The 18,536-nt window shown below is 39.9% G+C and overlaps 1 protein-coding gene across 1 annotated transcript in view; it reads right to left on the reverse strand.

The window, feature by feature from the left end:
* Positions 1-10,900: 10,900 nt before the first annotated feature.
* LOC133559752 (endothelial PAS domain-containing protein 1-like) overlaps positions 10,901-18,536 on the reverse strand; it is a 100,455-nt gene continuing 92,819 nt past the window's right edge. The window contains 1 exon segment of the mRNA XM_061911820.1: positions 10,901-18,516. Within this exon segment, the coding sequence (XP_061767804.1) occupies positions 18,368-18,516 (149 nt within the window). The 3' untranslated portion in view covers positions 10,901-18,367.

The raw sequence follows: 18,536 nt of genomic DNA on the forward strand, positions 1-18,536 counted from the left end.
AAGACCGCTTTTGTCTGCTCGCCGGGAACTCACGACAACACAAAGTTTTGTGATAACTTGGAGGCAATTATTCCGACAGAGGGTCTTTTTAAAGGTTGGAGAATACAAATGAGTTTTAAAGATGGCATTCTTCTACTGAGGTAGCATCTCTAACTGACTCTGGGAATCACCAACAGTTCTCAGAACACAGACTTCTGGCCGGGACATACGGTACAATACAATCAGCAAGACAGGATGAAGCTAGACCCTTTAGTATTTTGGGACTGGGACTACCTTAGCAGCTCGTGAAACAGAGAGTGGATGCTTTGTAGGGTTGGATAAGACGACTAAAAGTATTGGAGAAAACATGACTGAAAGTTAGCACTTAGCTTTGAGCGAGCAACGTTGCCAGCCAGAAGCTATTAGTATGACGCTACAACTGTTTTTATTTGTCTTACTTGTATTTTCTGCAAGTACTGTCATCAAGTGTGTTCTGATAACTAAGCATCATGCAATAACACTCATGTGTAAGCATCTCAACTTTATCAATCAATCAATGTTTACTTATATAGCCCTAAATCACTAGTGTCTCAAAGGGCTGCACAAACCACCGCGACATCCTCGGTAGGCCCACATAAGGGTAAGGAAAACTCACACCCAGTGGGACATCGGTGACAATAATGACCCAGTGGGACGTCGGTGACAATGATGACTATGAGAACCTTAGAGAGGAGGAAAGCAATGGATGTCGAGCGGATCTAACATGATACTGTGAAAGATCAATCCACAATGGATCCAACACAGTCGCGAGAGTCCAGTCCAAAGAGGATCCAACACAGCAGCGAGAGTCCCGTTCACAGCGGAGCCAGCAGGAAACCATCCCAAGCGTAGGCGGACCAGCAGCGCAGAGATGTCCCCAGCCGATACACAGGCGAGCAGTACATGGCCACCGGATCGGACCGGACCCCCTCCACACGGGAGAGTGGGACATAGAAGAAAAAGAAAAGGCTAGAGTATACAAATGAGTTTTAAGGTGAGACTTAAATGCTTCTACTGAGGTGGCATCGCGAACTGTTACCGGGAGGGTATTCCAGAGTACTGGAGCCCGAACGGAAAACGCTCTATAGCCCGCAGACTTTTTTTGGGCTTTGGGAATCACTAATAAGCCGGAGTCCTTTGAACGCAGATTTCTTGCCGGGACATATGGTACAATACAATCGGCAAGATAAGATGGAGCTAGACCGTGTAGTATTTTATACGTAAGTAGTAAAACCTTAAAGTCACATCTTAAGTGCACAGGAAGCCAGTGCAGGTGAGCCAGTACAGGTATATATGTATGTATATATGTATATAAAGGTATATACAGTACAGGCGTAATGTGATCAAACTTTCTTGTTCTTGTCAAAAGTCTAGCAGCCGCATTTTGTACCAACTGTAATCTTTTAATGCTAGACATGGGGAGACCCCAAAATAATACGTTACAGTAGTCGAGGCGAGACGTAACAAACGCATGGATAATGATCTCAGCGTCTTTAGTGGACAGAATGGAGCAAATTTTAGTGATATTACGGAGATGAAAGAAGGCCGTTTTAGTAACGCTTTTAATGTGTGCCTCAAAGGAGAGAGTTGGGTGGAAGATAATACCCAGATTCTTTACCGTGTCGCCTTGTTTAATTGTTTGGTTGTCAAATGTTAGAGTTGTATTATTAAATAGAGTTCGGTGTCTAGCAGGACCGATAATCAGCATTTCCGTTTTTTTGGCGTTGAGTTGCAAAAAGTTAGCGGACATCCATTGTTTAATTTCATTAAGACACGCCTCCAGCTGACTACAATCCGGCGTGTTGGTCAGCTTTAGGGGCATGTAGAGTTGGGTGTCATCAGCATAACAGTGAAAGCTAATACCGTATTTGCGTATGATGTCACCTAGCGGCAGCATGTAGATACTGAAGAGTGCAGGGCCAAGGACCGAACCCTGGGGAACTCCACACGTTACCTTAACGTAGTCCGAGGTCACACTGTTATGGGAGACACACTGCATCCTATCAGTAAGATAAGAGTTAAACCAAGACAGGGCTAAGTCTGACATACCAATTCGTGTTTTGATACGTTCTAATAAAATATTATGATCGACGGTATCAAAAGCAGCGCTAAGATCGAGGAGCAGCAACATAGACGACGCATCAGAATCCATCGTTAGCAATAGATCATTAGTCATTTTTGCGAGGGCTGTCTCCGTGGAGTGATTTGCCCTGAAACCGGATTGAAAGGTTTCACATAGATTGTTAGACGCTAAGTGTTCATTTAACTGCTCCGCAACAATTTTTTCGAGGATTTTTGAAATAAAGGGAAGGTGAGACACCGGTCGGTAATTTACCATGAGGTCAGGATCGAGGTTAGGTCTTTTAAGAAGAGGATGAATAACCGCTTTTTTGAATGCTAGGGGAACAGTGCCCGAGGAAAGTGATAAGTTTATAATATTTAGCACTGATGGACCTAATAATACAAAGAGCTCCTTGATCAGTTTCCCAGGAAGAGGGTCAAGTAAGCATGTTGTCTGTTTTATTCCATTTACACGTTGTAACAATTCCTCTAATGTTATTTCCTCAAAACGAGAGAAACTATTTTGGAGGGCAGTATCCGCCGTATATACAATCGTGTCAGTGTTAATAGAACCCCGTTGTAGCTGGGACGCATTGTCTTTAATCTCCTTTCTAATGACTTCAATTTTCTTACTAAAGAATTGCATAAAGTCATCAGCTGAGTGGGTTGAGCTACTGGAAGGAGTCCCTTGTTGGGTTAGCGATGCTACCGTACTAAACAAAAATTTAGGATCGTTTTTATTACGGTGGATGAGATTTGAGTAATATTTAGCTTTAGCTAAGGTAAGCATGCGTTTATAAGTTATTAAACCATCACTCCATGCTTGATGGTGCACCTCAAGTTTAGTCGTGCGCCATTTGCGTTCCAGCTTTCTACATAATAATTTCTGAGCTCTAGTTTCTTCTGTAAACCACGGGGTGCGCTTTTTTGGAGCCTTTTTTAACTTTAGCGGTGCTATGTTATCAATGGTTTCGCGCAGGGCGTCGTTAAAGTTGTTAGTGAGGTTATCAATAGAGCCCACATACTTTGGGAATGGTGCCATTACCGAGGGCAGTAGGTCAGCAAGAGTTGTCGTTGTGGCTGTATTAATGTTGCGGCTGCTATAGCAGTTATTATTATTATTAGTTTGACGAACATGCGTCTGAACCTCGAATTTTATAAGGTAATGATCGGACAATACTTTAGTATACGGGAGTATCGTAACTTTGGAAACGGTGATGCCACTGACAAGCACTAGGTCTATCGTATTACCGTTGCGATGCGTGGGTTCATTTATTATTTGTGTGAGACCACAGCTATCAATTACAGTCTGGAGCGCTACGCACGGTGGGTCCGATGGGGTATTCATATGGATATTAAAGTCCCCCATTATGATTATATTATCGGCGTGTGTCACGAGATCAGCAACGAACTCTGAGAATTCATTAATAAAGTCCGAATAGGGCCCTGGGGGGCGGTAGATAACAGCCAGGTGTAGAGGCAGCAGTGTGACAGACCTCATAGTAAGCACCTCAAATGATTTATATGTAATATTTATGTTAGGACTAAGGTTAAAGTTTTCGTTGTATATTAGTGCGACCCCCCCACCCCTTTTGAGCGGACGGGCAATATGCGCATGTGTAAAGTTAGGAGGACATGCCTCATTTAGCGCAAAAAAGTCGTTTGGTTTAAGCCAGGTTTCGCTGAGACCGATGACGTTAAGATTGTTGTCTCTGATAATATCATTAACTAACAACGTTTTGGGAGACAATGATCTTATGTTTAAAAAACCTATATTATAGGTAGTGGGCTGTTTTAGGGAGTTTTTGATCAAATTATCCGTAGTAGCAATATTAATAATGTTGTGTTTATTATGCCCAGTGCATTTAGTATAGTTACGACCATATCTAGGAATTGATACGAAAGGAATTTTCCGATTGTTTGATTGTTGCTTTGATAAACTGCACGCATCATAGTTAGCCACCTCAGTAACGAGGATTTTCCGATAGTTTGTTTGTTGCTTTGATAAACTGCACGCATCATAGTTAGCCACCTCAGTAACGGGGATTTTCCGATTGTTTGTTTGTTGCTTTGATAAACTGCACGCATCATGGTTAGCCACCTCAGTAACGGGGATTTTCCGATTGTTTGTTTGTTGCTTTGATAAACTGCACGCATCATGGTTAGCCACCTCAGTAAAACACATGTCCAACTCTGAAACACTCAAAGCAGAAAAAACTTGTTCTAATTTAACTGACTCCTTACCCAGACCAGTAGTCTCGCATTTTCCATCTAAATCCGTCTTCGGGATGGAGGGAAGTGGTGTTCTGTGGGGATTAGCCTTCTGCTTTGTTTTTAGCCCCGCTCGGCATCCGCGTTTCCGATCACACCGCTGGCGTCTGCTCCGTAGACGGCCCCCGCTGCTACTAGACCCCCCTGCTTCACAGGCCGCTGGATGTAGCCACCGACGTATTCCCATGCTAGTTAGCAAGTTTAGCACGCACGCGTCTATCAGTCCAAAACGGCCCGATATGTCCACATCCAGAAGTGTCTGGCGGTCGTACGTGATCACGGAGTGACCACGATGTGAGCCAGCCATAAAGTTTGTGGAATTGTCCGGTATTTCTGCCAAATGTTCCATCTTTAGCAGGAGCTCCTCGAGGAGGATGTTTCTTCAATCATTGCCAAAATTAGCCAGGATATATTATTGTTTGGCCGAAAGTTACACAGCTTGTGCTTGATTCCTAGAACTTCAGTCATGTCTGGTGTGAGAAACGTCCAGCTGCAAAATGTCCATTGTGTCCTCGCTGCTGAAGGGTAGAAGAAAATGTTTGACTAGTGGCACTGACAACGCACGACTCAAAGGTTTGTGACCCCGCCCACTTTGATGTCATGACTCTCTCGCCGCCGAGCCTTCAGCCTCTCTTCGTGCTAACTCAGCTGCTAGAACCAGAACTTCATCCTCCGTATATTCAGCTTCAGAAAGATAATCTGGTCAATTATCATTTGTCTAAAAGTATTTAGAAGATCTGCAAACTTCCAAACGAGATTAGCAAACATAGGCTTGTGCTGCCAGGCGCAGGAAGTAGGTTGCGGAGAGAAGCAGGAAGTAGGTTACTATGAGAAAAAAAGAAGTAAGTTACTGTGAGAAGCAGGAAGTACGTTGCTCTGAGAAGCAGGAAGTAAGTTGCTCTGAGAAGCAGGAAGTAAGTTGCTATGAGAAAATGGAAGTAAGTAACTAACAGGAAGTAGGTTGCTATGAGAAACAGGAAGTAGGTTGCTATGAGAAGCAGGAAGTAAGTTGCTATGACAAAATGGAAATAAATAACTAACAGAAACAGGAAGCAGGTTGCTATGAGAAACAGGAAGTAGGTTGCTATTAGAAGCAGGAAGTAAGTTGCTATGAGAATCAGGAAGTAAGTTGCAAAGAGAAACAGGAAATAGGTTGCTATGAGAAACAGAAAACAAGTTACTATGATGAACAGGAAGTACATTACAAGGAGAAACAGGAAGTAGGTTGCTATGAGAAACAGGAAGTAAGTTACTATGAGAGACAGGAAGTAAGCTACTATGCAAAACAGGAAGTAAGTTGCTATTAGAAACAGGAAGTAGGTTGCTTTGAGAAACAGGATGTAAGTTACAAGGAGAAAATGGAGGTAAGTTGCTATGAGAAACAGGAAGTAGGTTGCTATTAGAAACAGGAAGTAGGTTGCTATGAGAAACAGGAAGTAAGTTACAATGAGAAACTGGAGGTAAGTTGCTATGAGAAACAGGAGGTAGGTTGCTATAAGAAGCAGGAAGTAAGATGCTATGAGAATCAGGAAGTAAGTGGCTAAGAGAAACAGGAAATAGATTGCTATGAGAAACAGGAAGTGGGTTGCTATGAGAAACAGAAAGTAAGTTACTATGATGAACGGGAAGTACATTACAATGAGAAACAGGAAGTAGGTTGCTATGAGAAACAGGAAGTAAGTTACAATGAGAAAATGAAGGTAAGTTGCTATGAGAAACAGGAAGTAGGTTGCTATGAGAAACAGGAAGTAAGTTACAATGAGAAAATGAAGGTAAGTTGGTATGAGAAACAGGAAGTAGGTTGCTATTAGAAACATGAAGTAGGTTATAATGAGAAACAGGAAGTAGGTTGCTATTAGAAGCAGGAAGTAAGTTGCTATGAGAATCAGGAAGTAAGTTGCAAAGAGAAACAGGAAATAGGTTGCTATGAGAAACAGAAAACAAGTTACTATGATGAACAGGAAGTACATTACAAGAAGAAACAGGAAGTAGGTTGCTATGAGAAACAGGAAGTAAGTTACTATGAGAGACAGGAAGTAATCTACTATGCAAAACAGGAAGTAAGTTGCTATTAGAAACAGGAAGTAGGTTGCTTTGAGAAACAGGAAGTAAGTTACAATGAGAAAATGAAGGTAAGTTGGTATGAGAAACAGGAAGTAGGTTGCTATTAGAAACATGAAGTAGGTTATAATGAGAAACAGGAAGTAGGTTGCTATGAGAAACAGAAAACAAGTTACTATGATGAACAGGAAGTACATTACAAGGAGAAACAGGAAGTAGGTTGCTATGAGAAACAGGAAGTAAGTTACTATGAGAGACAGGAAGTAATCTACTATGCAAAACAGGAAGTAAGTTGCTATTAGAAACAGGAAGTAGGTTGCTTTGAGAAACAGGAAGTAAGTTACAAGGAGAAAATGGAGGTAAGTTGCTATGAGAAACAGGAAGTAGGTTGCTATGAGAAACAGGAAGTAAGTTACAATGAGAAACTGGAGGTAAGTTGCTATGAGAAACAGGAAGTAGGTTGCTATAAGAAGCAGGAAGTAAGTTACAATGAGAAACTGGAGGTAAGTTGCTATGAGAAACAGGAAGTAGGTTGCTATAAGAAGCAGGAAGTAAGTTGCTATGAGAATCAGGAAGTAAGTGGCTAAGAGAAACAGGAAATAGATTGCTATGAGAAACAGGAAGTAGGTTGCTATGAGAAACAGAAAGTAAGTTACTATGATGAACGGGAAGTACATTAAAATGAGAAACAGGAAGTAGGTTGCTATGAGAAACAGGAAGTAAGTTACAATGAGAAAATGAAGGTAAGTTGCTATGAGAAACAGGAAGTAAGTTACAATGAGAAAATGAAGGTAAGTTGCTATGAGAAACAGGAAGTAGGTTGCTATGAGAAACAGGAAGTAAGTTACAATGAGAAACAGGAAGTAAGTTACAATGAGAAAATGAAGGTAAGTTGCTATGAGAAACAGGAAGTAAGTTACAATGAGAAAATGAAGGTAAGTTGCTATGAGAAACAGGAAGTAGGTTGCTATGAGAAACAGGAAGTAAGTTACAATGAGAAACAGGAAGTAAGTTACAATGAGAAAATGAAGGTAAGTTGCTATGAGAAACAGGAAGTAAGTTACAATGAGAAACAGGAAGTAAGTTACAATGAGAAAATGAAGGTAAGTTGCTATGAGAAACAGGAGGTAGGTTGCTATTAGAAACATGAAGTAGGTTATAATGAGAAACAGGAAGTAGGTTGCTATGAGAAACATGAAGGTTACTATTAGAAACAGGAAGTAAGTTACTATGAGAAACAGGAAGTAAGTTACTATGAGAAACAGGAAGTAAGTTACTTTGAGAAACAGTGAAGTGGATTCTATTTATATAGCGCTTTTCTCAAGTGACTCCAAGTGCTTTAGATTGTGAAATCCAATATTGAAGTTGTATTTTTCGAGCAGTGTGGGCGGCACAGAGAGCAGGTGGGTGAAGTGTCATGTTCTGGTTGGTTTTGGACTCATTGGGCACTCATGTTTGTTTTGTCACCATGACAACTCATCAGTTTCACCTGTTATGTGTTCACGACTCACGCAGCTGATTTGCTTGGACTCACGCACCTGTCAATCACTGCACCACCATTTAAGCCTGCAGCCGCCAGGCAGTCAGCCCGGCGACACCACCCTCTAGACTACGCGGTCCATGCCAGCGTGCTCATGCCATTGCTCTGTTGTGTTTGACTTCTTGGCACCACAGTAAGAGCTTCGTCTTTATGTCACAGTTTAGTGAGGTTTTTTTTAGTTGGTGTTTCATGTCCTGAGTTGTTTTTGCCTCCGCCTTGGGCGCCCCCCCGCCCGGTACCCCTTGAGCGATGAATCAAAAGATGTCACCACCTTCACGCCACGTCCGGTCCGGTCCATCTGCACCCCGGGAAAACAAACCACGCCATAGCCTCGTCATGGCAGCCCAAGGACACGACGGCAGCTGGGATCGAACCTGCAACCCTGAAGTTGCTGGCACGGCCGCTCTATCTACCGAGCTACATGTGTGATCACGGCGCCGCTAACAATAGATCATCTGCGTCAGCGCTCATACCGTATTTTTCGGACTATAAGTTGCAGTTTTTTTCATAGTTTGGCCGGGGGTGCGACTTATATACTCCGGAGCGACTTATGTGTGAAATTATTAACACATTACCGTAAAATATCAAATAATATTATTTATCTCATTCACGTAAGAGGCCAAGAAAAGGTCAGCAATCGTCACACACACGTCAACCAATAAGAATTCATGGCAGAAGTGCATTGTGGGTCATGGATTGCTAACTGCTATATGCTACTGCCCTAGCTATTAAAATGGATCATTTCATCGTTGGCAGTAACTTATTAAAACTGGGAAGGGCTGAACAAAAAAGGAAATCATGTAGTGCAGATTTCAAGCTGAAATCATGTAGTGCAGATTACAAGCTGGATGTAGTGAAATATGCAGCAGAAAAGGACAAGAGGAAGCGGCGCATACCTTTGGAGTTGGCAGAGTTGTTTAGAAGCCACATCCAGGAAGAAGATTTCATGGGATTTATGGATTAGGAGTGAGAGATAGTTTGGTAAAGGTATAGCATGTTCTATATGTTATAGTTATTTGAATGACTCTTACCATAATATGTTAGCTTAACATAGCAGTTGCTTATTTATGCCTCATATAACCTACACGCTTGCTATGAGAAACAGGAAGTAGGTTACAATGAGGAACAGGAAGTAGGTTACAATGAGGAACAAGAAGAATGTTACAATGAGGAACAAGAAGTATGTTACAATGAGGAACAGGAAGTATGTTACAATGAGGAACAGGAAGTATGTTACAATGAGGAACAGGAAGTATGTTACAATGAGGAACAGGAAGTAGATTACAATGAGGAACAAGAAGTATGTTACAATGAGGAACAGGAAGTATGTTACAATGAGGAACAGGAAGTATGTTACAATGAAGAACAGGAAGTAGATTACAATGAGGAACAAGAAGTATGTTACAATGAGGAACAGGAAGTATGTTACAATGAGGAACAGGAAGTAGATTACAATGAGGAACAGGAAGTAGGTTACAATGAGGAACAAGAAGTAGGTTACAATGAGGAACAGGAAGTATGTTACAATGAGGAACAAGAAGTATGTTACAATGAGGAACAGGAAGTAGGTTACAATGAGGAACAAGAAGTATGTTACAATGAGGAACAGGAAGTATGTTACAATGAGGAACAATAAGTATGTTACAATGAGGAACAGGAAGTATGTTACAATGAGGAACAGGAAGTAGATTACAATGAGGAACAGGAAGTAGATTACAATGAGGAACAGGAAGTAGGTTACAACGAGGAACAAGAAGTATGTTACAATGAGGAACAGGAAGTATGTTACAATGAGGAACAAGAAGTATGTTACACTGAGGAACAGGAAGTATGTTACAATGAGGAACAATAAGTATGTTACAATGAGGAACAGGAAGTATGTTACAATGAGGAACAGGAAGTAGATTACAATGAGGAACAGGAAGTAGATTACAATGAGGAACAGGAAGTAGGTTACAACGAGGAACAAGAAGTATGTTACAATGAGGAACAGGAAGTATGTTACAATGAGGAACAAGAAGTATGTTACAATGAGGAACAGGAAGTAGGTTACAATGAGGAACAAGAAGTATGTTACAATGAGGAACAGGAAGTAGGTTACAATGAGGAACAAGAAGTATGTTACAATGAGGAACAGGAAGTATGTTACAATGAGGAACAGGAAGTAGGTTGCAATGAGGAACAGGAAGTATGTTACAATGAGGAACAGGAAGTATGTTACAATGAGGAACAATAAGTATGTTACAATGAGGAACAGGAAGTAGATTACAATGAGGAACAGGAAGTATGTTGCAATGAGGAACAGGAAGTAGATTACAATGAGGAACAGGAAGTAGGTTGCAATGAGGAACAGGAAGTAGATTACAATGAGGAACAGGAAGTAGGTTGCAATGAGGAACAGGAAGTAGGTTGCAATGAGGAACAATAAGTATGTTACAATGAGGAACAGGAAGTAGATTACAATGAGGAACAGGAAGTAGGTTGCAATGAGGAACAGGAAGTAGGTTGCAATGAGGAACAGGAAGTATGTTGCAATGAGGAACAGGAAGTAGGTTGCAATGAGAAGTATTTAAGGCTACAATGTTGACTTCCATTAGTTTCATCTTGCAAGTGTTTTTGTTTTCAAAATCCTAAAACTAAAGTACATTTGTGTTTTTGTCTCTCATGATTGGAAATGATTCAATAAAAAAAGCGCAGTTCTCCTTGAAGAAGAGTACTGTTATACTTTAATAAGAATATTGATATACTTTAATAAGAATAATATTGCTATACTTTAATAAGAATAATATTGATAGACTTTAATAAGAAGAATATTGATATACTTTAATAAGAATAATATTGATAGACTTTAATAAGAAGAATATTGATATACTTTAATAAGAAGAATATTGATAGACTTTAATAAGAAGAATATTGATATACTTTAATAAGAATTATGATACACATTAATAAGAAGAATATTGATATACTTTAATAAGAAGATCAGTGCAGGAAACAAACTTCTTACTGAACAAAGCTAATATAGATTGTGTACATATTATTATGTACTGTCATATAAATATATATATATATATGTATATATCATAAGAATGTGCAGCAGATACAACAACACAAGTAAATATGTGGAAATAAAACATTTCAAACTGCAAAGTTGTTTGAACAAAATGTTGATATTGTTGAAAGGCTAGAGGACGTAAAGTTAGCATGACTAGCATTAGCTTTTCTCTACATTCAGGAAAAACAGTCACTCTAATTATTTTTCTAATAATAATAATAATAATATAAATATTATTATTATTATTATTAATAATAATAATAATATTAATCACATAACCTTCTCTTCTCTTCCTTGCTTTCCTCCACCTGCAGAAACACTCCACATCATTGATGATGACGCAACACTTTCAGCATCAAGTCTTCAGCTTCTGACTCAACTTCAAAAGGACAAAAGTAGAAAAGTGAGCAGTCACGTGACATCACATGACATCACATGACAGCACATGACATCACATGACACGTGCCATCACGTGACATCACACGACATCACACGTCACATGACATCACACGTCACATGACATCACATGGCAGGTGCCATCACGTGACGTCACATGACATCACATGACACGTGCCATCACGTGACGTCACATGACATCACATGACACGTGCCATCACGTGACGTCACATGACATCACATGACACGTGCCATCACGTGACGTCACATGACATCACACGTCACATGACATGACATCACATCACATGACACGTGCCATCACGTGACATCACACGACATCACACGTCACATGACATCACACGTCACATGACATCACATGACACGTGCCATCACGTGACGTCACATGACATCACATGACACGTGCCATCACGTGACGTCACATGACATCACATGACACGTGCCATCACGTGACGTCACATGACATCACATGACACGTGCCATCACGTGACGTCACATGACATCACATGACACGTGCCATCACGTGACGTCACATGACATCACATGACACGTGCCATCACGTGACGTCACATGACATCACATGACACGTGCCATCACGTGACGTCACATGACATCACACGTCACATGACATGACATCACATCACATGACACGTGCCATCACGTGACATCACACGACATCACACGTCACATGACATCACACGTCACATGACATCACATGACACGTGCCATCACGTGACGTCACATGACATCACATGACACGTGCCATCACGTGACGTCACATGACATCACATGACACGTGCCATCACGTGACGTCACATGACATCACATGACACGTGCCATCACGTGACGTCACATGACATCACACGTCACATGACATGACATCACATCACATGACACGTGCCATCATGTGACGTCACATGACATCACATGACACGTGCCATCATGTGACGTCACATGACATCACATGACACGTGACATCACGTGACACGTGACATCACATGACATCACACGTCACGTGACATCAGGTTGCCCGCAGTGGCCCCCTGGTGGTCATCTCACACACTTCAATTGAACACAACACCACTGATCCACTCTTGGGACCAACCAGCAACTAGACCCTCTTAATCTAGTTTGTATTGTTTCTAGTACACTCCAGTTACGCTTGTTTCAAGTACGCACTAGTTTATAGTACACACTAGATAGTCTACTTTCTAGTACGCACTGGTTAGGCTTGTTTCTAGTATGCACTGGTTAGTATTGTTTCTAGTACACTCGAGTTACACTCGTTCCTAGTACACACTAGTTAGACGTGTTTCTAGTACACACTAGTTAGTCTTTTTTCTAGGGCGCACTAGTGTTGCTTCTAGTACACACTAGTTAGTCTTGTTTCTAGAGGGCACTAGTTACACTTGTTTTGTAGTACGCATTAGTGAGTCTTGTTTCTAGTACACACTAGTCAGTCTTGTTTCTAGTACACCCGTTGTTAGTCTTGTTTCCAGGGGGCACTAGTTACACTTGTTTCTCGTATGCATTAGTGAGTCTTGTTTCTAGTACACACTAGTCAGTCTTCTTTCTAGTACACCTGTAGTTAGTCTTGTTTCTAGTGGGCACTAGTTACACTTGTTTCTCGTATGCATTAGTGAGTCTTGAGTCTAGTACACACTAATTAGTCTTGTTTGTAGTACGCACTAAATAGTGTTGTTTCTAGTATGCACTGGTTAGTCTTGTTTCTAGTACACCCTAGTAAGAATTGTTTCTAGTGGGCACTAGTTACACTTGTTTCTAGTATGCATTAGTGTGACCTGGTTTCTAGTACACACTAGTCTTGTTTCTAGTACACCCTAGTAAGAATTGTTTCTAGTGGGCACTAGTTACACTTGTTTCTAGTATGCATTAGTGTGATCTTGTTTCTAGTACACACTAGTCTTGTTTCTAGTACACCCGTAGTTAGTCTTGTTTTCTATTGGGCACTAGTTACACTTTTTTCTCGTATGCCTTAGTGAATCTTGTTTCTAGTACACACTATTTAGTCTTGTTTCTAGTATGCACTAGTTAGTCCTGTTTCTAGTACGCACTAGTAAGTTTTCAAGTACGCACTAGTTAGTGTGTACTAGAAATGAGATTAACTGGTTAGTACTAGAACAAGATAAGTTAGTCTTGTTTCTAGCATGCACTAGTTACTGTTACTACTTGTATGCACTAGTTAGTGTTGTTTTAGTACACACAAGTTAGTGTTGTTTCTAGCATGCACTAGTTACTGTTACTACTTGTATGCACTAGTTAGTGTTGTTTTAGTACACACAAGTTAGTGTTGTTTCTGGTACATGCTGGTTAGTGTTGTCCTGGCGAGCACAAACTAGTCTTGTCTAAGTGCTCACTAGTTAGTGTTGTTTCTAGTACATTATTGTTGTTTTAGTGTGCACTAGTTAGTGTTGTCCTAAAGTGTACTAGTTAGAGTTGCTTCTAGTAGGCAATTGTTAGTCTTTGTCAAGCGAGCACTAGTTAGAGTTGTACTAGTACGCACTAGTTAGTGTTGTCCTAGTGTGCACTAGTTAGTGTCATCCTAATGTGCACTAGTTAATGTTGTTCTAGTACGCACTAGTTAGTGTTGTCCTAGTGTGCACTAGTTAGTGTCATCCTAATGTGCACTAGTTAATGTTGTTCTAGTACGCACTAGTTAGTGTTGTCCTAGTGTGCACTAGTTAGTGTCATCCTAATGTGCACTAGTTAATGTTGTTCTAGTACGCACTAGTGAGTGTTGTCCTAGTGTGCACTAGTTAGTGTTGTCCTAATGTGCATTAGTTAGTGTTGCTTCTAGTACGCAATTGTTAGTGTTGTTCTAGTGAGCACTAGTGTTGTTTCTACCATGCTCTAATTAGTGTTGTTCTAGTACACATAAGCTAGTGTTGTTCTAGTACACATAAGCTAGTGTTGTTCTAGTACACATAAGTCAGTGTTGTGTCTTGCACGCTCTTGTTAGTGTTGTTGTGTGCACCAGTTAAATGTTCTTCTAGTACACACTAGTTAGTGTTGTTGTTGTTGTTGTTGTGTGCACCTCTTTGTGTTTGTCTAGTGTGCACTAGTCAGTGTTGTTCTAGTACACACTAGTAAATGTTTACGTGTAAAGGAGCTGCTTTGCCACACTACATAAAACTTGACAAGGCTTTTAAAGCGCAAACGGCAAGACGAGTAGGATACTTTATAAATACTGCACATGTTTGTACACAGTACTGGCCGTACTACACATGTACTACACATGTGTGTACACAGTACTGGCAGTACTACACATGTACTACACATGTGTGTACACAGTACTGGCAGTACTACACATGTTTGTACACAGTACTGGCAGTACTACACATGTACTACACATGATTGTACACAGTACTGGCAGTACTACACATGTTTGTACACAGTACTCGCAGTACTACACATGTACTACACATGATTGTACACAGTACTGGCAGTACTACACATGTAATACACATGATTGTACACAATACTGGCAGTACTACACATGTTTGTACACAGTACTCGCAGTACTACACATGTACTACACATGATTGTACGCAGTACTGGCAGTACTACACATGTTTGTACACAGTACTCGCAGTACTACACATGTACTACACATGATTGTACACAGCACTGGCAGTACTACACATGTACTACACATGATTGTACACAATACTGGCAGTACTACACATGTTTGTACACAGTACTCGCAGTACTACACATGTACTACACATGATTGTACACAGTACTGGCAGTACTACACATGTACTACACATGATTGTACACAGTACTGGCAGTACTACACATGTTTGTACACAGAACTGGCAGTACTACACAGTGGGGCAAAAAAGTATTTAGTCAGCCAGCGATTGTGCAAGTTCTCCCACTTAAAATGATGACAGAGGTCTGTCATTTTCATCATAGGTACACTTCAACTGTGACAGACAGAATGTGAAAAAAAAATCCAGGAATTCCCATTGTAGGAATTTTAAAGAATTTATTTGTAAATGATGGTGGAAAATAAGTATTTGGTCAACCATTCAAAGATCTCACTGATGGAAGGAGGTTTTGGCTCCAAATCTCAGGATACATGGCCCCATTCATTCTTTCCTTAACACGGATCAATCGTCCTGTCCCCTTAGCAGAAAAACAGCCCCAAAGCATGATGTTTCCACCCCCATGCTTCACAGTAGGTATGGTGTTCTTGAGTTTATACCAAAATGGATACATGGATGATACAGCAGAGGATTGGGAGAATGTCATGTGGTCAGATGAAACCAAAATAGAACTTTTTGGTATAAACTCAACTGGTGGTGTTTGGAGGAAGAAGAATACTGAGTTGCATCCCAAGAACACCATACCTACTGTGAAGCATGGGGGTGGAAACATCATGCTTTGGGGCTGTTTTTCTGCTAAGGGGACAGGACGATTGATCCGTGTTAAGGAAAGAATGAATGGGGCCATGTATCCTGAGATTTGGAGCCAAAACCTCCTTCCATCAGTGAGAGCTTTGAATGCTTGACCAAATACTTATTTTCCACCATGAATTACGAATAAATTCTTTAAAATTCCTACAATGTGAATTCCTGGATTTTTTCACATTTCACATTCCGTCTCTCACAGTTGAAGTGTACCTTTGATGAAAATGACAGACCTCTGTCATCGTTTTAAGTGGGAGAACTTGCACAATCGCTGGCTGACTAAATACTTTTTTGCCCAACTGTATATATATACATACATCTATACATATATATGTATGTGTGTGTGTGTATATATACACACACACACACACACACATATACATACATACACATATATATATATATACATATATATATGTATGTATGTGTGTATGTATATATACACACACACATATATATGTATGTATGTATATATATATACATACACCCACATATACATACATATATATGTATATACATATGTATGTATGTATATATACACACACATACATATATATACATAAATACATACATATAAATGTATACATAAAATCATGACATCATGTCTAAAGTGACTTAAACGGGACGACTAACTCCATAACTTGATTGCGTCTCTGCTAATATTGCAGATGAATACATGAATGCTACAAAGGAGTACTTGGACCACACCAAATACTTCATTACTGGGGTTTTCAATTTGTAATTGTACGAGAATAACAACTAAATATTACAAACATTCATTTTATAGGTCTTAGTAATAATATGGAATTATGAAAATATTTTACATTTTATGAGGACATTCTAGATTATTTATTTTCTCAAAACTACCTTTACAAGTATAAACTTGTATTACATAAATAAAGTCATTTTATGTAAATTTGTTATCTGAAAAAAAATATTTTGTAATATAACACATTTATTTAAAAAATGGTATTTTTTCAACTCTACTCTGCTGATCCTATAATCTCTTTTTTAAAATGATTATTTCTTTCAATGTGGTTCTAACAGTCCTTAAAGAATGTGTGTGTGTGTGTACAGAGTACATACTTATATGCACAAAGTACATACTTATATACACAGAGTACATACTTATACGCACAAAGTACATACTTATATGCACAAAGTACATACTTGTGTTAGCGTACATATGGCTATTAAGAGTACATAATAGAGTGCCTGCATGAATTAGAGTACATATGTGTATAAGATTACATGGATGTATTCGATTACTTGGATTTATTAGAGTAGATGCATGTATTATAGTGCATTACGGTATTTGAGTGCATAGATGTAGTTATTACTGCATGAAGGATTCATTTGGACTACAAATAAATTGGACTTACGAGCTAAGACAATTAACTAATGTGTACGATCTAGCGATGAAACTTAGCTAACATGTGTTAGCTAACATGTATCGACCAGCAATGAAAATGAGCTAAAGTGTATGATCTGACAATGAAATTTAGCTGACAAGTATTAGCTAACGACGGAAATGAGCTAACGTGTTTTAGCTTACGATAGGAATGAGCTAACGTGTATTAGCTCTCAATGAAAATTAGCGAATGTGTATGATCTAACAATGAATCTGAGCTAAGGTGTATCAGCTAACAATGGAAATTGAGCTCATGTGTATTAGCTAACAATTAAAATGAGCTTATGTGTATCAGTTAACAATGGACGTTAGCTAACGTGTATCAGCAAACAATGAGAATTAGCTTGCGTGTGTCAGTGAACAATGGAAATGAGCTAATGTGTACGATCTAATGATGACATTTAGCTGACATGTACTGGCTAACAATGAAACTTAGCTAATGGTCATTAGCTAACAATGAAAATTAAATCATGTATGTCGGCTAAAAAGGGAAATTAGCTAACGTGTATTGGCAAACAATGAAAATGAGCTAATGTGTATGATCTAACAAAGAAACTTAGCTTATATGTATTGGCTGACAATAAAACTTAGCTAACGTGTATTAGCTAACAATGAAACTTAACTAATACATATCGGCTAACAATAAAACTTAGCTAACATATATCAGCTTACAATGGAGATTAGCTAACGTGTATTAGCTAACAATAACATTTAGCTAACATGTATCAGCTTACAATGGAGATTAGCTAACGTGTATTAGCTAACAATAACATTTAGCTAACATATATCAGCTAACAATGGAAATGAGCTAACGTGTGCCAGCTTACAATAAAAATGAGCTAACGTGTATTAGCGAACGATAAAATTTGGTTACGTGTATTGGTTAAGAATGAACATCATCTCCTCTGACACCATGTCACAAACTGCTGACCTGTGACCTCTCGCGGCCTACAGGTCACCCATGGTCACATGACACATCCGTGTTGGGGTGAGGGGGACAACAAGACGGCGGCTACAGAAGGAGGAAACAAGGCAGTCCAAGTGTGGGAGTGGTGTCCATCGTTCCAGCCAAGTGAGGTCCATGTCAGGATGAGGACCTTCTAGGTGTTCTGGTCCAGAGCTCTCAGCAGGTCACAGCCCTGCAGCAGGTGCAGGTGGCCCTGCAGCGGTACGTTGACCTCGCAGTCGTAGCGGGTCAACTCCGGCAGACAGAAGTCGTACGACGGACCCAGTAAGCGACTGGCAAGACCTTCACACAGCACAGAAGAT

This window comes from Nerophis ophidion, linkage group LG09 (genome assembly GCF_033978795.1).
Source record: "Nerophis ophidion isolate RoL-2023_Sa linkage group LG09, RoL_Noph_v1.0, whole genome shotgun sequence".
Classification (NCBI taxonomy): Eukaryota; Metazoa; Chordata; class Actinopteri; order Syngnathiformes; family Syngnathidae; genus Nerophis; species Nerophis ophidion.